Raw genomic sequence first — 22,389 nt, 5'->3', positions numbered from 1 at the left:
AATCTTCTACTTGTTTTACCTTTTTAAAAAAATAAATTGTTTATAAAATAATAATGACAAAACATTGGCAGGTCTTTTCTCTTCTAGAAAATATCAATCAAAGTGTTTTTTAAAAAATTTCTGAATGTCTATGCTTCAAGTGAGGATGTTGATTCATTATAATGAACATACAAAATAAACCCCAACTCATAATTTTAATGTTATATATATATTCTAAACATTTGTGTCTTTGGTGTCTTATCTCGGATGTGTAGATAGATTTTGGTCGGACGTTAGACATATATGTTTATGAACCACAACTTTGCTTTTGTATAAATACTCACTACTTGTCTCCATCGTTTGCCTATCTCTAGCCACAAAACTCATACACATACACGCATTGTAAATAATTCTATATATTTTACAAACGTATCATCCTATTTATTTCGTTTGTCTCGGAAATGTCATGTTCATGACGAAACTTGATTACATTCATAGATATTTACTATTCTGAAAATCAAAAAAAAACATCAAATTTCAAACAAAAAGAAACATTCAATTAATAATTTATTCTTCTTAAATAATAAATTTGGTAGGTTAATAATTTATTTATAAATTTTTTCATAGTTATGTAATGATTTTTATTCAATTATATTAATTATTATATTTTTTTTTTTATGTACACACAGTCGGCGTATCATCAATGGTTTATACTTTTTTTTTTTTTCAACTTATTTTTATTATAAATAATGATAAACATCACTATTTTTTAATTATCATTAATTAATAATTATTCTAATAACGACAATGATATTTTATAATATATTTTTATATTTATAATAACGTTTTGTTGCTAATTTTTTTTTTTATTTTTTTCCTTTTTTCTGTGTATAATTACAGCCTCGTTAATTTTTTTAAAAAATTTTTTTTGATAATAATTATTCAAGATAAGGATAGTTATCCAATTTAATGGGTCATTAACGATTGAATGTAGGACTAGTTACCTACGAGAACATTAAAAAACATATTTTAATGATTATTTTTGTTCTCTAATCTCACTTTATAGTACTTTTTTTTTATTTTTAATTTAAAAAAAAACAATTATTAAAGAAGTTAATTATTTATTAAAAGATATTTGACGACTAGTCAGGATGAGCATATGAATGTTGTTGTGGTGATTCACCTTCAAAAAATGCCATTTTAAGTCTTTTACATTTAGCCCGACGATTTTTAAACCAAAATTGTACATTTTTTGGTTCTAAACGTGGAAATTTTTGACGATATGGCATACGATTTAATTCCTCGGTGTATTTTAATATAAGCTATTCAATAAAAAACCATAAAATATATTAATTATCCACAAAAAATAAACTAAATTAATATTTTAAAAAAATATAATTACCGCATGACTTGGATGAGTATTATGTCCAAACCAATTTTCCAATCTTGGTACTTCAGTTACAGGATCAATAAATGTTCTATTTCTTTTTCTTCTTTCATCAAGTATACTTGCAGGACAACCAGTTGGACCACCACGTGTTGGTAGATAATGTGACATATACATAATACCATGACCAAACATTGGACTTGGCACAAGTGAAAAACCAGGTGGTAACGGTGCTGTTGGTACATTATTTGTTGAATCATCATCATCAGAACCAGATGACACCCTTGTTACTGTATCATCTTCACGTTTAACAATTGGTGCTGCTGTTGTTGTTGTTGTCGTTGTTGTTGTTGATGACGACAATGCTGTCGTTGATGTTGCTGTTGTTGGTGGTGATGTTGTAGTTGTTGTTACTGCTGTTGGCATTATTGATGTTGATAATTGATTTATTAAACGTTGATCATCTGTTCTTGTTGTCAATGATAATGGTAAAATATTTTGATTAATTCCTGTTGAACATGGTGATGCTGAATTTGACTAAAAATAATAATTAACAAAATAAATATAAATTATACAGATGTTGATTTTTTTTCCATGATTACCTGATGTTGTAAATCATCTTCTTCATCAGAACAATCTTCACTAACAATACTAGCACCTCTTGGACTTAAACCAGGTGGACTATATCCATTGATACCACGTGTTTCAGCTCTTTTTTGTGCAGCACGAGCATTTTTAAACCAATAAACAACATTATTAATATCAAGTGGTTTTCTACCACGTCTTGATTCAAGTGAATTTAATTCAACAACATATCTTTGTATTTGTTGTCTTGATGGATGTTGATTTTCACTAAACCAACGTTGTAATCTTGGTAATTCAAGTTCCGGATCAAAACTTGTACGCATACGTGTTTTATGAGAATATGGTAACATTGCAGGATGATGATGATGATGATGATGACTAGTTGTACCAGTTAAACCACTATCAATTATTGGACTTTGATTATTTATTTGACGATTATTATTAATATTATTATTACTGATATTATTATTATTGTTATTAATATTATTATGTGTACAAGAAGCTAGGATTGATGTTGGTGGACCAATACCAGCTAAATGTTGTTGTTGTTGTTGTAGCCATGTTTCAAAACTACGTTTTGTTTCTTCTGATAAATCATTACCACCTCTGCATAATGATGAAAGTGTTATCTAAAAAAATAAATAAGAAAAAAGGGAATAAAAATTAAGTAAAACACTTTGTTTTTTTTTTTTTTTTAAATAAATATTTATGATATAAATAATAATAAAAATAAATATTGAGAAATTTTTTTTTTTCAACTCACAGTTGAAATGACAAAACAAAAATATCAAAAGATTATGGAAAAGTTTTAAATATTATCATTTAAAAATAATATTTCATGTTAACATGAATTTAGACTTCTTATCAATATGATTTATAAGAACAAATATTCACATGTATGATTAAATCTGACGCCACCTTAACGAGGTAATCTTAATATCACAGGTAGCTCTAAATTTTTTTTAAAATTATGATTATTTTTAAATCCTGCATTAAAATTACAACGACATAATATAATTTTATTCGTTGAAAAAAAAAAATAAAATTTATTCGTTGAAAAATATATTTTTTTATAAAATAAATATAATGATATTATTAACAATGACATTTTGGATAATAAGATTATATGGAAAAAAATTATATTGCAAATATTTTTTTAAAATACGTAGAATGCCTGTTGAGCTTATCTCTTGAAATGGCTTCACCTGGCTGATTTACTGCATATGTATCAAAGCTTCTGCTTGCTAACAGACTGACGACAATCCACTTGATTCTTTTCGCTTTTTATTCTCAGTAATAATTATATTGTTTTGTTCAAATATTCATATTATATTAAATCCAATACCGTAAATCAATTGACTTCCGACAGATATTCAACCGACAACTTAATAACCAGAAAAAAAAAATTAAATAAAAAACACGCATTGATAAAAGATGGTTAATTAAATGAAAAAAAAATATTTAAAATAAACAAGGGATAAATTTTTTTAATAGCCATGAATATTGATTGAGAAATAGGAATAAAGGGTTTTTATTTAGACAAAGGTTTGTTGAGAAAATAATTGGTAATCATAGACCATCGCGAGGCATTTAAGTTAGGTGATGAATATATGAGGTATGAGAATCTTCAAAGAGAGCTGCACTTAGATAATGCCCAGCCTAAAAAGTGAAGATGATATTGATAGACAGACTTTAAAAGAGAGAGATAGATAGAAGAAAGTTAGATAAATATAAAATTATATGTATATAGTGAAAAGGGAGTTGTGATGTTCTCTGTCAGTATACATGTAAAAACCTCTTTAGCCGATATTGTGGGGGCTTTTGATGAAGGCTGCAACGAATTTGCTTGAGTAAAGGGTAATCCTATCACACGCTCTGGCTATAATATCTTATGTATTTTCAAAGTTACAGTAGCATCTTATATATACTATGATGCAACGCAAAAACCACTGGACTTAAATTTAAAAGTCTTTTTTTTTTTACCTGACAAATTGTCATTTTAAAATCTTCAAAAAAAAAAATAAAAATAAAAGCTAAAAAAAGAAAACACTTATCTTTTAAATTTTAGTTAAGTTTAATTAATACTCAATTGTTATTTAAATACTTTTTTTATCCGTTAATATAAACATTTTATAAATTCATTTAAAAAAATCAAAGTTTATTTTACCTCATCGAGGGGACATCCAGCAGAAACAAGAAGAGCATGACTATGTAAAAGTAAAAGCCTCAAAAGCTTATCTCTAACTTCAGATGCAGGACTTGGTGATGGTGGTCTTACTCTATATATTTGGATTTTTAATGTTGCAACTGTTGTTAATTCAGCAAGTATTTCAGCAACAGTACGTGATGTATCATCAGCTATTTTTTCCATAGCAAGTGGTTTCCAATTTTTAACAATAATACTACCACGTGCACTTGGTATTAAATCTGTTGGATAACCAAGACGTACTAGTGCCTCACCAACAAGATCCTTTAAAAAAATAAATAAATAATTTATAAACGAAAAAATAATTAATGTATTTTAAACTCACATAAAATGGTACAGCAGCTGGAATAATAACATAAGTATCAATTTCAATATGTGGATTTGGCCATTTATCACGTCCAAAATTTAAACGTGTATCAACAATACTATGAATTGCTTCAACAACACAGTGTACTGGTACTGGACTTTTTCCTACAACAAATAAAAATAATTATCATACAATTTTTTTCTTTTCTTTTCTTCAAACAAAAACTTCGAATTGAGCTGGTAACTTTGACATTTTTAATCATCCATTTGTTGATATGTTAAATATATATTTGATATATCAAAACGGTGAACAAAAAACATCATAATAATCAGTATATAACCCTTGTAAACTTATGTAGATCCACTCGTCGGTTAAGCGGTATATAAATACGTTTATTCAGTACAGTATAACACAAAACAATGCGGTTCAACTACCTATGGATTGTGCGGTAAATGATCAAGCACAATAGAACCAATCCTTATTTAACCCTGACTCAAGGTATATATACGAGAAAGAATTATATATCTTCAACATTTGTATATTGAATTTGAATGAAGAAGTAAGAGCTCGTGTTGGACCACCCTATCTAATCCCCAGATTTTGTATGTAAGTTAAAAGATGAAGCTCTACTACTTACAAGACGAAAGATTTTATTTTAATATCATGATGATGATGATGATTGACATGTAGCTTAACTTGAAATTATTTTAAAATTTTTAGCATTATTAATTGAATGATACATGATCAATGAACAAATAATTCATGATATTTATTTGTTGAAATGTATTGTTTATAAGTTTGAATGACTGATGACAGTGATGAATCATCAATTGGTACTTGAGTTAGAAAGATAATAAGACTGCAATTTTTTTTTTTAATAAATGTAGTTTGATGAAAATCATAGACAAAGGTGGATTTAAAATAAATGTTATATGTGCTTCTGATGGTAGTATATATTAAGTCTTAATTCAGAATAAACTTGGTAGCACCAAGAGGGTGGTATGATAACGATGTCCAAGCAAAGGAAAATTAAGGGAGTCTGATGTCCAGACTGACTATACTGAGTCCATCTAATCCTATGAACCTATACAGTTTTCATTAAGACCAGGTCATCTTCCTCTTTGACCATAGAGATTGTCTATTTTACCATATTATAAAGGGCAATAATCTTTGCTGCTTGTAATTTATATATCAATTGTTTTATCAAAAGAATAATAAATATATTTTACTTAATATTTTATAATTATTATTTTTTTTAAATATGATATTAATTTTTATTTTTAACTATTTATAAAATATAGTTCTTTTAATTATGAATTTTGTTGCAGTTGAATTGCTTAGAGCTTTTTTCAATCTAATGTCAATTTTTCAATGAAATTTAGTAATTAAAAAAATTATCTTATGATGAAAATTTTAATTGAAATAAAAAATGTATAATCTTAATTTAAGTGATAATATAATAGCAAGATGAGAAAACTAGTGAAAGACATTTCTCATTTGTTGCACAGATTCAACAGCCTATCGGACTTCCGTTATCTCTTCGAACCTTCTCATTTCTGACGGAAATGCCAAGTGAAACACGCGTCAAATCTATCCTCTCTTTTATTTGACAGTGCCCGTTGAAAGATAAGCCTCCTCACTAAAAGTGAGAAAAGCTCTCCTACCATCAACAATATATCAACAACAACAACCCTTGAAAACATAAAAATATCATCGTTATATATTTCTTTTTCTTTTTCATTATCATGTTTTTTTTTTTTTTTTTTTTCCGTTTCACATCATGTGACAACTCGTTACCATCATGTTCATCTCATTTTTACCCCTCAATTTTTCTTTCTTTCTTTCTTTCTTCCCAACACTTGTTTCTTATTTTTTTTTTTTTTCGTTTTGATTTCTTAATTAAACGCATAAATTGATTATTTTTTTCAAGATTATAAATTTAATTATACAACTTTTTAAATTTAACAATTTTTTTTAAAATTATGTGCATTGTAAACACACATAATATGATGATGATGATGCTGAAGGAACGCGTTGGCGTAACAGTATCTCAGGCTGATCCGGCGGATGTCGGTCTTTGCTGATAAAAACTTCACTTTTCTAACAATCTTTTTTTTTTCACTCAAATCAAGTTTTTATCTGGTAGCTTTCTCTTGTCTTTTTGGATGACAATTTGTTACCAGAATAAAAAATAAAATACTGATAATTATTATTTTAAAAAAAAATATATACTTGTTATAAATTTTTTTATATTTTTTTGTATTGTACACTTTTATATAGCGTGTGTCTTGATGATTTTGTTGCAATATTAAATCAAAGACGCGCGAATGTGGCTAAACTCATAGGATTTTTGGATTTACAAGGTTTCGTCGCGTGGCTAGTGATCTTATAAGCTACCGAAGGTTATCTCATTATGTCTTATCTAGTTTAAAATATACATATATATTATTTACTTATATGTTTGGAGGGAGGAACGCTTACCCTGTCAACAGAATAAGATTAAAATACACGCGATTCATCCTTCACAACACGCAATCATATACATTAACATCATATTTTTATATTTTATACTTTTACTGATGCATTTGACAATGTTATTTATATTGACATTAGTATTTTGTTGGATTAGCTTATGTTTTCTTAAAGCTTCTATAATTTTTTTTATAAAATTTTCTTACTTCGGCCTAGTTGTCAAGCAAATTTTTATTGAAAAAATATCTCTGCTTTGAAAAAAATATCTTTGAACTCTACCCATTTTATCCATCAAACTTATCCAGCACTTTTTTTTTCGCTATTATTATTATTTATTTATCTACATATCTAGTTTTTTATTTTTATAAGAGAGTAAATGCAATGACATAATGAATTATTTTAATTTAAGTTTAATTTTTTTTTCGATTCAATAATAAAGTATAATTATTTTTCTTGGTTCATCGAGTGAGCTGATGGTTAAGTGGGCAAGACTCCTTTGACTCGAGTCATAGAGGTATTCAGTTCGAATCTAATAAGAATCAAATCTCGGAATCTTAAATCTTTCCTTATAAATGATCATTAATTCAGGGAAGAAATGTCCACTGCTGTTTGGGGCAAATATAATCTAGCATAGACCATGTGAACTACGCACTTAGTCTACGCCAGGATATATTTGCCTCAAACACTGGATCCCTATTTGATTTTTTTTTTTTTTTTTATTAAATATAATGTAACACACTTACACATAATATTCTATCCATCTCTCTTTCATAATTATCGATGACGACTGTTCTTTTTATAATAGGAATTACAATTACATTAACTCCATGATTTTTTCTAACAAAAAAAAAAAAATTAAACTGCCAAAAAGTTTAAAATAAAAATATTTTCATATAGATTAAAAATGTAAAAACTTTTTCATCTAAGACGCTTAGTCTAGAGCTTGCTTTAGAAACATATAAGATGTATATAAATTTTATGAGAATACATATAATGTTTGTACAAGAGAATTTAAAGTGCGTATATATACATAAACTATATACTTGAAGATAGTTGGTTTGTCCCGCGAATAAACCCATCGTGGCAATGCCTATGTGCCAAAGATTAAAATTACTTTACCCGACTTGTATATAAGGTTAGGTGAAAGTAGACGTGTTAAAGAGGGATAAAAAGGAGTGATGAGAAGAAGGTAATGTAAAAGTACAAGAAGTAAAAGATGCACAACTATAGTTAACGAGTGTTCACGTAAAATATCTTGACTATAAGAAGCTTAATTTGGATTTTTGAGTAACGAGCAATATATCATAATAAAATAGTTTTTTTAAATATAAATAATTTTCATATTTATTTGTGTACATAAAAATTATTTGACAGATGTTTATAGTAATGTATTTTATTTAGGTAAATTTTGTTATATGGGTAATCTGTTCCGGCTGTATAAGAGCCAGTAGAATTGGCAAGACAACCGGATAGGGATGACGTCCCTGCGGTCTCAAATATAGAGTATCGAAGAAGACGGTCTTCTTAACGGAGATCTTAGGCAAATCCAGCGTGAAATCGTATCGACGGGGTCTAGCATTACCCTTACCAAAAACCACCACTTACTTGAATATTGTAACCACACTGCTTTCACAATGAATGTTCACTCATCAACCCTATCTTTATCTATTAAATATATATAAACACTTGTTCAATTTCTCTATGTACACATATATGCAGCATACACATGTAAATTTTTATATTATTCATTTAAAATTCAAAGATTTTAACAGATAATTATATAGTTTACTTGAAAATAATAATAATATATTCATAAAAATACTTGAATTCATATAAATAATTTTATCAAATGATAAAATGGTCGTATTTTTAGAGAAAGCTGCTTGCACGTATCAAACTTTTGTATGTGGCAGTTGGCTCTTAATCAAAAAATACGAGAAAAGACATTAAAAGAAAAAAAGTATACGGTCACAATGATCGAGGGGTTTTTCTCTTGCTTATATAAACTCTGATGTATATATCTTGACTTGAAATAGAAGAAGATAAGACTCCCCTTTTTTTAAACGCATTTTGCGGTTACATCCCTTTCAACTTTTCTCGCCCCCCTGTTTCTCCCTTTCTCTCTCTCTCTTTAACCGTTTATATTTGTGAATTTTATTTTTTACCATATTTTGCATTTATTATTTATTAAAAATATATATATAATTTTTTGAGAATGAAAAAAATTATATACTGATGTTGCAAATTTTCATCTTTTTGTATAACCCAACGTCTTGGGGTTAATCTTGTTAGCCAGTTTGTATTATAAGCCCTTTGGCTGACCCTAGCATAGACCTAAAAACTTTAAATCCCTTCTTCACTTGTATATATATTTATTTCAATACATATTTTTTTTTTTTTTTATTTTATTCACAACCCTATTTTATATTTTTGCATCATAAATAAATTTAAATATTGATATACATTTATATATTTATTTCTTTTTCTAATCCAAATTGTTCCCATGATTTGAAATTCATTGAAAATTATTTATCAAAATGTACAGATGTTTATTGGCTATTATTATAATTATTTTAATACATATATTGTGTAAAAAATAGTTCAAGATTAAATTACAGTTAAATTCGATAAAAAAAAAAATTGAAAGGATTTAGTGCATTTATGTACCGATGGATATTAAAAATATAAAATAAACTCTTGTTGAGTTAATCTTACGTTCACAATGACGCCATCTTTGGGGATTATCTCTCCAGGATATTTTTTTTATCATGAAATAATCCGTAATACGATTTACGTGATATTTTCAAGTAAAAAATTTATAATAAAAAAATAAATAAATAAAATTATATACATTAATAATCTATATACAAAAAAAAAAAATAATGTACATTTTTTTTATTACAATTTTAAAAACAATAGAAATATATAATAAAAATATTAAAAATAAAATAATTTTTTAAAAATAAATAATTATTATTTATGTATTGAAATAATATTTCATTTTGATATTTTATTATTTTTTTTTTCATTCAAATGTAATATGAATTTAAAAATATATTTAATATTTATAAAAAAAAAAAATGATAACAATAAATAATTTAAAAATAGTTTATATACATATTTATAAATATAAATAAATAATATTAAATTATAAATATTTTTGATTTTAAATCCGCAGATAAAGATAATAAATTTACCCTCTTTATTAAGTGTATATGAGCCGTTAGATTAAGCCGATGAGTGGCATTGTGCTTTTGCTGACCCGTGAAAGATAACTCAGATATTTGTATATAATGAGTACTGTTTTAGTTTGATATACTTGACACTTGCATTACTGCACACATGACACCAATCATATGATCATCACACACACTCACATAATTACACATACACACAAAAACAATTAAAATAAATTTTATTTTTTATATAGGTCAGCAGTTCGATGTCCATGAATAAAAATAACACATAAATAAAAAAAAAAAAAAAACAAAATATTTAAAAAAAAATTGCGAGTACATCGAACACCCCTGATGTGGAACTATCCCTTAATCCGGTAGCTAAAAAAAATCAATACTGTTTTATTTTTCCCCTGACCCTTTTTTTTTTTTTTTTTTATATATTTATTTCTCTCTCATTCAATGGGTAATTCTACCCCGGGAATTTTTGGATAAGCTGGCGTCTACTATATCCCGTCGTATAAATCCCGGATCAGGGGATAATTCTTTTTTATATAATTTTTTTTAGCCACTGGATTTTCTCCCCTTGTATATTTCAGCAATACTTTACCACTTTAGTTGTGCACTAACATTTTACATGCGGTTATAATAATAATGATAATAATAAAAATCAAATACATGTTTAAATTTTTTAAAATATGTATGTGTTATTTGATGTGGAAAAAAAATTATTATTATTAAAAAAAAGTGTGAGTAAATTATCGAGAGTGATAAATGATAGCACACGTTTTTCGACTTTAGTTATTCTATCCTCAAGTATTTTAAATCTATATTAAAGATAATAATAATAATTTAATTATGATATTTATGAATTATTTTTATTAAATTGTAAATTTTTGTTTAATAATTTTTTATATTTTATTTCGAAAATTTAACGTGAAAATAAAAATATTTTAATTTATTTATTTCGAGTTTTATTATGTTGTTGAATGAATAAAGGTTTTTTTTTTTTTATTCATTCAAACTGCCTTTGGGATTGTTCGGAATTTATTTGTATGTATATATATATGTGCTTTGAGAAATGACCCTGGGATAAGCCGTGGGAACTCACAGGATAATCGAATCCTCGGAGCAACAGGAAAACAGGGATGACTCGAAATATTTCGTGTAAAATATATAAAATATAAAATCAAATAATTTTCCTATAGATTCATCAATTTAACTAAAAATCTATTAAAATAAAATAGAAAAAAAAAATTATTTACACAACAATTTAATAATAATTATAAATAATAATAAAAATTATAAATAAAAACAAAAAAAAATTGTATAAATTTTTTCTTTTACAAGTTATATTTATTTAAACAAAAAAAAAAATAAATAACTAGATAAAAATTAATAATTTTCAATTAATAAAATAATAAATAAACAATAATATTAACAAGTAGTTTTTTTGCAAGTGAAAAATATAGGTCCTATTGAGTTCTATATTGGCTATGTTCTCCTGATAATTGGGTGTGTGTATATCCCCTCTAAATCGCCAAAGGCATAAAGCATAAAACTGCTTATTTTTCTTAATGCATCTATAAATTCAAAATCAATTTTTCACCTAAAAAATATGAAAGAATAATATAGTGAAAAAAAAAAAAAGTCTTATGTACAAATTCAAAGAACATGTTAATATTCAACGAACAATGCAAATGAGACGTTATGTAAGCTAAACAAGCGATAAAATGTGTACATATATATGAAGAGAGTTACATAGTACTATGTATTAAGACTAGTACTACACTAAAACAAGTACTATATCCATTAAAGGGCTAAATTTTGTGCAAAAAGCCAAGAAGCGTATATAGAATAGAATTGTATGACCCTTTGGGTTATGATACAATAATCAACCAGATGAGCAACATTGTAGGTTATAAAATAAGGGTTAAAATTTTACTTAAGCAAACTAATACTACTACTAGTAATCCAACAATCCCATGGGAATGCGGATAAGGCTACAGTGTGACCTCTTCCTAACAGGAAAACATAACTCACTGACTATAACAAATTCTAACTACTTCAAAAAATTGTTATGTGCTTTATGGTTTTTTTCAAAATTATTTTATTTAAAAAATATAATTATTTACATAGTATAAATTTATTTATTTAAAACTATTTTTTCCTTCTTTTTTTTTCCATAAATTTTACTATTAATTTTATGTTTTTTATATTGTTTATAATATGATAATAAATGTATTTATATTTTATTTTATTATTGTTATTTAATTATATGTATAAAAATTTATTTCAATTGATTTATTTGTTTGTTGAATTATTTAACGTTTCTCAGGCGTAAACAAATAGCAGGAAAACATGTTGATAAAAGAATTGAGAATGAAAAGAGAAAGACCAAGAAGGAATGAAAGAAAAAAAAAAAATGATTTTAGCATCAGGATTCATTCACCCTTGGGCTTTTAAAATTTTCGACTTGATTGGGTGTCCTTGTGTTGACTATACATAGCACTGCATAGCACGAAAGAGTGTAAAAAAAGAGATGGAATTATAAATTTTTACAAGTTATGTACTCCTGTTACTTGGGGTCCTACAAAAGCCCTTATTTGGGTCAAAAGCATATTGGAAAATGTGTCTTTGAAGCATCAAAAATAATACATATACTTTTTTTTTCAATATACCAACCAAATACTTCTGGTATCCTAGGATCAAAATAAACCAGAACAAAGGATCTCATTTACATATTTTTCATATTATCATGATGATACATATGTAGTGATTTTATTTAGACACAATATTATATATAAAATTTTAGGGGGAATTTATAAGAAGATTTATAAACCTGCTTGGAACCTGTTTTCCTGATAGAAGAAGTGTCTTCTAGGTCTGGAATAAACCCATCTAACAAAACAATAAATTTATTATATATTATAACAATTTAATTTATTTAATAAAAAAATATATTTAAACAAAAAATTAAATGGCAAATTATAAATATGTATATTTAATTTATTAAAAAGTAAAAAATGATGAAAAAAAAATTTTTTTATTATTAAATTTATACTATTTTTTTATTATTTAAAAATTGACAAATTATATTTATTATATTTATTATATTATAAAATTCAAATGTTAATCATGGTCAGGTTTTTAACTATTAACTTGACCGAAGGCCAACACATGACCCTTGTGAATCAGGAAAACAGAAATTTTATTTTTCTCTTCTATGTCATTGACACTGTTTAAACAGTATAATTACACACTTCAATACTTCAAAATAATAACAAAAAAAAATTAGAAAATTCAAATAACAATTAAAAAAAATATAAACAAAAATTAAAACAATTTTTTTTCTTTATAAATAATATATTATTTAAAAAATTGAATAACATTTAAAAAAAAAAAAGAAATTATATATTCTTTTTCATGTATGCATGATGATGAAGAAGAAGAATCCCCTTAAACCGTCTTTGATATATATGTTCACATAGATGTATCTAATCCCCAGATGATATAATCTTGCCAAAGTAAATGTTCAAGGCATGTTATATGTATAGTACCGTAACTACGATTAGCCATCGACTAAAGCAGCTAAAATGTGATCCAGAATAGCCAAAAAAGGATAAAGATATATATAGACAAAGATAGAATGAGAAAGGCAGGTGGGGTGGTTAGAGGGGTGTCCCTCTTTTGCTTTTCACTTTCTATATATGAGCCGCTTAGCCTTTAAACCTTGCGTCTGGCCATCATGAGGCTAACCTTCTTCTCTCCTTTCAGCTCTAGTTCACTCTCTGCTCTGCTTTTGCCCCTTTATCATGCCCTGAAGTCTCTTTGTTCAAAGTTACTATATGTATATATATGCATTGTGTATAGTATATCCCATTCATGTGTGTATTATGTATGCCGACGGATCATCCAACAGTGTCTTTATAGTCTTATGTAAGTTTTGCTATATGTATATGCATTACGAAAATCTGACTGTCTAAAATATCGAATTTACAATTCAACGTTAAGGATTATTATTAAAATTTTTAATCTTTTATTATCAAATAGAATTTTTTATATATTTAACAGGTAATTTTCTCAACTATAAATATTTTTTTTTGATAATTAATATTGAAAAATAACATGTGCAGGTCTATTTTTTGATGTAAAAATTATTTTTGAATTTTTTTTCATTAGAGTTTACGTGTTTGTTTTAATGGCCAACAATTTTATGAATATAATAATATTCTTTATGCAAAAATAACATCTTAAAATAACAGAAAAAATAATAATAATTTTTATAAAATCACAAAAAATATATATAAATTGTTCAGGCATGCAAGTAACAGGAGGATTATCGCAACTAGGGTGCAGTGGTAGTAGGGAGATTATCTACAAAATTTACCCCTGCTTTTGAGATTAACATAGAACGGGGATATAAAAGCAAAGTGTATGGGGATATAGTGAATTTCAAACAGCCGATTATTATTATTATCATTACCATTATTATTATTGTGCACTGATTTAACTAAAATCCATCAATTAGTACAAAGTGCAAAGAAAAAAATCTAAAAAAAATATTAAAAAAGGTCTGTACTTTTTTTAAATAGTAAATTTGACATTTTTTGAATGTTAATAATTTGAAAAATGTTTAATTTAATTTTTAAAATTCAAAAAAATGTCAAATTTAACGTTCAAAAAAGTGTAAATCAATTTTAACATTTAAAAAAAATTTTTTTTTGTGCTTTTTATTTTTTCACTATTTAAAAATACTTAAAAAATTTGATTTTTTCTAAAAATTTCTTTTGTCAAATTATTAATCACTTATTTAATTCAAATTCAATATTATTTTTTTTATATTTTCATGTTGAGAAATATAACGAATATATGTTCAAAATGGATTGAGATTTGAGCAGCACTGGGATTTTCAGCTGCAAGCTATTTCATCATTTTTGATATATATAAATAGCTATATATATCAAAAATATATATGTACGATATTCATGTGTATGTGTATATGTATAAATTTTTTTTTGAATGTATGCATTAAGCGCTCAGGATTAATCCAGGATTATTGGTCGTGTGTGAGCGGCTCTCAGAGCTCCCGGCGTTCAAATCCAAAATCCAACGCAGACACAACTCGGCTAATACTAACTCTCTGTCACACACGTTCTTTCACATATATATATATCCCTTTATTTTATCCGCATATATACATATATGTATATACACAGCTAAACTCTGGATTGTGCAAACTCAATGGCGTTATACAGCAAATGCTCCCCTTTTATCCGCACCAGATTATTGTCTGAATTTCTCGAGTTATAAATCGAACATTGAACAAAGTATTTTATTATTTATCAATAATATAATTAATTTAATATATTATTTAATATTTATTTTTATATTATTCTTATATATATTGTTTAATTATTTTTATTTTTTTTTACTTTAAACAATTGACTGCAGTTGAAATTTGAAATTTTCAACTCTAACAATCCAGGGATTTTTGATTTAATCCGTATTACAATATAACGAGGGTCATTCGTTCGATAAAAATTTACCAATCTCTTTACAATACCTAAATTTATATATTCGATTTTATTTTTTTTTCTAGATGAATGATAAATATATAATTTATTTTTTATTTTTTTTACCTGATACAGTTGAATTTTTGCTGAGATCAAATCCTTCTGGTTTTGGACTTGTTGTGTCTAGTTCTTGTTTTGGATGACGTGTATGATGATGACCAAATGATGATTGATGTAATGATAATGCTGATGATGATGATGATGGTGGTAGTGGTGCTAGATGATGTTGATGTTGAACATTTGGCTGTTGATGATGATGATGAACAGAAGATGGCCGTGGTGTTGGACTTCGTGTTGAATGTGCTTGATTTGACTGATGTGATTGTGGACTCTGTGGTATTGGTGACACACTTGATGGTCTTGATGGTGGTGATGATTTGTGCGTTAATGCCAGTGCTTGACTCTGTAAAATTTAAAATACAATTTACATCAATTTAACTAAAAAAAATCGACAAATATTTATCGTATAAACCAATTTTTGTTGTATAAAATTATTCTCTATATAATAATGCTCTTAATAATGAATTTTTACAATAAAATTTTTTAATTTTTAATCAAATAATTTATGTTATTTCCAAGTATTATATTTATTAAAAATTTTTTTTATTTTTTAACTTTGATATCGTTGATAAATTAAATATTAATGTATATAGATTTAACGTATGAGTATATATAAATTTAACACCAGTTCATATATAAATGTACATACAAATAAAATGGCTAAGCCGTTTATCGTGTCAACTGGGGTCAACTGGGCCCAGAATGCGACAATCCTCAGCACGCACAGCATCCCCATCCAACAAACCGTACCATTTACTCAACATTTCTTATCTTTTTACAGTTCTCAATTACAATTGGCAAAATCACAATTGGCAATAATATTTTTCTTCATTAAAATAAAAAAATAAAAAATTAAATAAACATACATATTAACATACGTCAAATAGACTAAAGATAAAAAACAAAAAAATAATAATAAGTAACATTAATAACCAAAGCTAAAGAGAATAATAAAAAAAAAAAAAAAATTATTTACTCAAGAGTAAAGATAAAATTCAATTCCGCATGACTATATCGTTGTGATTTTTTGTTGTTTGCAAGGACTGTACCGGGTGCGGGCACGGGCTACTGTTTCGGGAGCCGCTTTGGCGACGGTGGTATGCAGCACAGCAGCAGCAATAAGAAAGAAGGGAACCATAAAATAAAATGAAGCAAAAAAAAAAAAATATTAAAAAACACGTCGAACAGGCCCCTTGAGGGCCTCAGGCACTTTTTAAAACACTCATACATATATTGGTAATGCTAAGAAATAAGGACAGACCATAAAGAACAAAACACTAAAAAAAAAAAAAATATATATATATATAAAATTTAAAAAAAAATAGATGAAGAAAAAAATATTTAAACACGCAAGAATGAACCAAGAGTAGAGAATTTCATCTTATTTTGCTTATATCATGATTCAGACAGGTGCTAAAGATAAACTGGTCTCTTGATAAAATTTTATTTTCATTTTTTTTTTTTTTGTCAGATGATGCTCATTACGATCGATAAATGATATTTAAAAAAATTTTATAAATCAAGTATTTATGTATATTTTTTTATTTAAATTCATGATGACTTATAAAATGCTTTTTGTTTGTATTTAAATGTTGGGATATAGATATATATAAGAAAATCCATGGCAACAGGTGGACGGAGAATTTTATCCTAGTGCTGATCCCCGTGTGTCAAGCTCACTTGAAAAATATTTCAGTATAAAAAAAATAAGGGATAATAAAATTATTATAAAATACCAGAGAGTATATATTAATCAAAATTGGTTTATTCATTCACGACAATATATCTATTAATGACGTAGTTGTCGTGTTGAAAAGGTGATTAGGTCAATAAATGCTACAATAATCATCGCCTACTAGATCATCACATTGGAGATTTATATATTTTTTTTTTTTCATTAAATAGGTCATCATTAAATTTTTTATATATTAATTTATATATTATTTTAATTATTATTATTTATTTTTTGATTTTATATATGTGTATTATTTTTTGTTTTGAATTTTGATTTTAATGGTTTATGCCGGCAAGGTATTGCAGACATACACCGGATAGATGAATAACGATTATTCAGTGGTTTGTAGGGTGGTCAAATAGCGTGACCATACAAAATACACACACACACATACAAAAAAATTTATACACGTAAATTATATGAAAATACTTGGACAGTACTTGTATGAATTCAAAAAATAAAAATTTTTTTTTTAATAATTATATTCATTGACGTATTGATATGAAATTTTGTATTTTTAAAAATTAAAATATATATTTAAATGAATTTTTTTAAAAATAATTTAATAATTATATTGTTTTTAATATTATTGATATATTTTTTTGTTAAGTTGAATGACCTTAGTAGCAAATTCTGAATTGTGAAAGGACCCAAAGTTGATTTAAGACAACTGCAACTGTAAGTTGACTCGTTTTATGTGTGATCTTTATTTTCCGTTAATGCAATGTATAAAAAAGTTATCTACATTTAAAAATCCTTGAATATATGATTTTTTGAAATTTCAATAAATCAAAATAGAGTGTGTGGTCTATGTGAGAGAGCCATAAGTACAACATGCTGTATGGAGACATAAACAGGAAGAAGGCAGGGGCACATCCGTACGATAATCATCCACCCATGACCTCCCTTATTTTCTTATTTATATTATATATATTATTTAATCCACAAAAAAATAAATATAAAATAATTAATCGGAAAATTTTATTTATACTAAAAATGATTGAGTGTTGATTAAGAGCCCAGTTGAATATTAAATAGAATGGAAAATTTGTAAGGGTGGTAAATTGTCTGTATAAAGGGTCTTTTTTTTTTATTCCTCTATCTCTCTTGCATTTTATTATTTTATATATTTGACTTTATAAAAAAATCCACGTGCTATTTATTAAATCAAAATGAATAATAATTTAATAATAACCAGTGAAACATACTACCCCTTTTATATTTAACATTAAACGTAAATGCCACCTCACTCAATTACATTAATTGTCAATGACTTTGTACTTTACTCGATAAAAAAAATTAAAAAAGGCTTGTAATCAAAGTAAGTGGACATATAAAATCAATTTTATCTGCAACAATTTCATTTTAAATATGTTTCGTTCAGTATTTTTTTTTCTCTTTGAAAAATCATATTATTGATGGTATAAAAAGTAAAAAAAATAAACTCGAGTGACTAAAAACCCTTTTAAAAATATATAACCTGGTTATATTTTGTGTATATTTTTTTTTAAAAATTGTTTTTATTACCTGAACTGGATCCGTTTTAGTATTTGCTGCAACCCATGCCTCAGCGAAGGTTTCCATTGCGCTTTGAAAATCCATTACCCAATCAGGATACTTGACTCTCAACTCTTCATGCAAAATAACACTATTTATTAATTAAAAAAAATAAAAATAAAATCATAATTTTATAACAAATATTTAATTCACAAATTGTCATTGTCATAATTAAAAAAAATAACACAAAACTTGTAATTTATTAGCACAAAAATTTAAAGACAATCACCATTTAATTTTCTCACCCAGACGTTATAATTATTATTATTCATTATTTATAAAAAATAATAAAAAAAAGAACAAAAAACAAGATGACGGGGGGTTCTCCATCGTGTACTTGTTGAAAAAAAAAATTATATATATTCCATTCACCCAGCACTTATTGTTCTGTTGTGCTTTTTCAATGAGTCAAACCGTCAATTCTCAAGATCATCGTATTTCTTTTAAAAATCATTTATTATTATATATTATTAACCTCACTTGAATATAATATTTAAATAATAGTTGTTTTTAATTTTTTTAATATTGTCAAGTATATATTTTGTATTGTTATTATTTTTTTTTAAAATTGATTAATAGATTAGGGGTGAATTAAATTTTTTTTTGATTTAAAAAACACGTGAGATTAAATACGACACGATTAGTTTGATACTCAAACAACGACTGATGCATGCATGCTCGGAATCTCGAGCATACTGGTGAATCTGGTCTGCCCCCCCGTTTTAACAACTCAGTATGAACACATTTGTGTGTATTTGTTTCTCGTCGTTGTTGTGTCTTGCGTGGTAGAATTATAAACTAAATTTAGCGCGCGCAACATGAGATGTTGGATATATACTTTCTCCCCACTATAAATATTATCATTCAATATATATAACCAATATTACCACCATCATCATCATCATCATCAATGTCAACGTCGTCATCATCATTACCATCATTAGCATCATCACCATGAACACCAGCATCATCATCATCATTATCATCAAGAAAAATGTTCTTTTATGCAACACACTCACCTGGTCTTACCTGTATGTATTTTTATTTTATATCCTGCAACACACAAGTGTCGTGAGATATTTAAGAAACACCATTGGAAAATAAATTCAACCCTTTCTTTTTTTTTTTTTCAAATAATATATACAACTTGCGCACAACTGTACATCCACTTGCGGGTGGATCTTTGAATATCTCATCCCGCCCAGTTATTTGACCTCTTTTTATTTTTTTATTTACAAAATAAAATATATATATAAAATTTTATTTATTTAACTCATGTATAGATTAAAAATTTACTAACTTTATTTTAATTATTATTCAATTTTTATTTTTTTTTTTTAAATTTCTTATCTTTAACATCCGGCTTTATAAAGTTTTTGTTTTATCTATTCACTGCAAGCTTCCAATTTAAGATTAAAATAATATTTTTTTATATATAAAATTTGATTTAAAAAATATGTTTTAATTGTTTATTATCAATTTTAGATAACTATGTATATGATAAAAAAGGATTGATTTGATATTAACCAAAGAATAATGTACATAGAAAATTTAACAAAACTAAATCAACAAAAAAAAAAATTATAAAATCAAGCCACATATATAAAGCGTTGATGAAGCTTTACCTATCCTCATTTCTCATCAACCCTCTCTTTAACTAAAAATATATATAATTTTCATTCGATTTTCTGGGCTTGTATATTTGGGCGTGTCATTGAGGCGTTTCCAACTTTAGCTTGCAGGCGGAGCTTTTATGATACGCCTTCGTACTTGTCTTACTTTTTTTTTTATATTATTTAGTTTTATTTTTTTTTTATTCTTTATACTTTTTTTTTTATTTTTCAAGCTTATTTTCATCTACCAAACCCCCTTCAATTCTTTGATATATACATCTTTCTTTATACCTTGAAAAATCCACTTGGCTCGTTGCGCTTCCTGGATTCGTGAGACGTGTTATTTTTTTTATTTTTTTACATCTTTTTTTCTTACTATTTTCTCTTCTTTTTCTTCTTCTTCGTCATCATCATCTTCTTATTATTTTTATTAACCCTGTCTTTTTCTTTAGCCTCACCTTATTTCATCCCCTGCATTCTATTCTTATTTTACAACAGGCTATCTTTGTTACTCTTGCCAACTCTTGCACCAGTTCTTCCAAGCCACCCTCTCTTTTTTTTTTTCTTACCGTGAAACCTTTCTCACATCTCTCTTCTTTCTGTCGAGGGTGTTTGAAAAGCTAATTCCTCGATGGAAGTAGATGGCAGTGAGGTATAAGAACCGAGGTTATCGGCCCTCTCTGACGATGCATGATGGGGGTAGTTTATATACTTTTATGTATAAAAAAAAATACGATGATGATGAAGAGAGACTGGATATGAAATAGTACGACAACTATTATACTGAAGAGCTTTAAAATACTTTTACAAGAAAAAAAAACCAAGCTAATTTACCATCACTAAATTTTTCAAACTAAATTATTACCAGGATGCTCAATGCATTCTGATTTTCCAATAAAAAAAAATCATATACACTTGAATTTCTCAAGGGAGTATCATAAAATACACACACATATGGTAGCATATGTTTTGTTAAAAAAATTTTTTAAATTGAATACCATTTATGGAATTTACTTGTCACTTGAAGTGTTAATAAATTAAATTTTATTGTATTATAAAAAAATATTTTAAACTCATTATTTTTATTCATGAAAAAACATATATATATTTTATAAATTTTATAAATGTGTTTAGATATTATATATAAATGTAAATTTTTTTTTGTAAAAATATAAATTTAGATAGGATTAAAATTTTAGCTTTGATATTATGAAATTAAATTTTCTCTTGTGTATATTGAGATACATATGAGAAACTAAATTTCAACTCTAATACGACATGTGTATAATATTATTTTAATCCTCTATTCATATGTCTCAATGAAACCTTAAGAACAATATAACGACAAATGAATTGAATCAAAGGCATACGAGAAATTTTCATGCTTAAATAATAGAAAAAAAATATTTTAAAAGAATAAAACAAAAATAATATTTAAATAGTTGAGTAATGATTGAGAAAAAACTATTTTCTATAGTCAGTAAATATTTAAAAAATATACCCTCTTATATTTTTGATAATTTAAAGCAACTTTATGTCCTTCATATAAATTATAATTGCATAAAACGTTTGGATATTGAAATCGAAGAAATATTGAGATCATTGATGCCAGATAAAAATATGATATTAATAAATTTTAATGAAAACAAGTTAATGTATTCAGCTGGAGGTTCTGTTCATTACACATCATGGCAAGAAATTATTGTATCATCAAACGATATTAATCTTACAAGTAC

The 22,389-nt window shown here is 26.1% G+C and overlaps 1 protein-coding gene across 2 annotated transcripts; it reads right to left on the bottom strand.

The window, feature by feature from the left end:
* Nucleotides 1-595: 595 nt before the first annotated feature.
* On the bottom strand, nucleotides 596-19,747 carry LOC122855298. 2 transcript variants are annotated; one of them, XM_044156557.1, is made up of 8 exons: nucleotides 19,270-19,747; nucleotides 19,011-19,131; nucleotides 15,755-16,091; nucleotides 4,483-4,628; nucleotides 4,119-4,421; nucleotides 1,969-2,580; nucleotides 1,382-1,903; nucleotides 596-1,301 (listed from the first exon to the last, which is right to left on the bottom strand). In XM_044156557.1, the coding sequence occupies exons 2-8, from the start codon at nucleotides 19,083-19,085 to the stop codon at nucleotides 1,122-1,124; spliced, it is 2,175 nt and encodes a 724-aa protein (XP_044012492.1). In that variant the 5' UTR covers nucleotides 19,086-19,131; nucleotides 19,270-19,747; the 3' UTR covers nucleotides 596-1,121. The 2 variants fall into 2 exon arrangements, with proteins under 2 accessions (XP_044012492.1, XP_044012491.1); XM_044156556.1 differs by having other exon boundaries at nucleotides 19,011-19,114.
* Between the last annotated feature and the right edge of the window lie 2,642 nt (nucleotides 19,748-22,389).

The sequence above is a fragment of the Aphidius gifuensis genome, linkage group LG4, assembly GCF_014905175.1.
Source record: "Aphidius gifuensis isolate YNYX2018 linkage group LG4, ASM1490517v1, whole genome shotgun sequence".
Lineage (NCBI taxonomy): Eukaryota > Metazoa > Arthropoda > Insecta > Hymenoptera > Braconidae > Aphidius > Aphidius gifuensis.
This window is presented reverse-complemented; position numbering and strand designations above follow the sequence as displayed.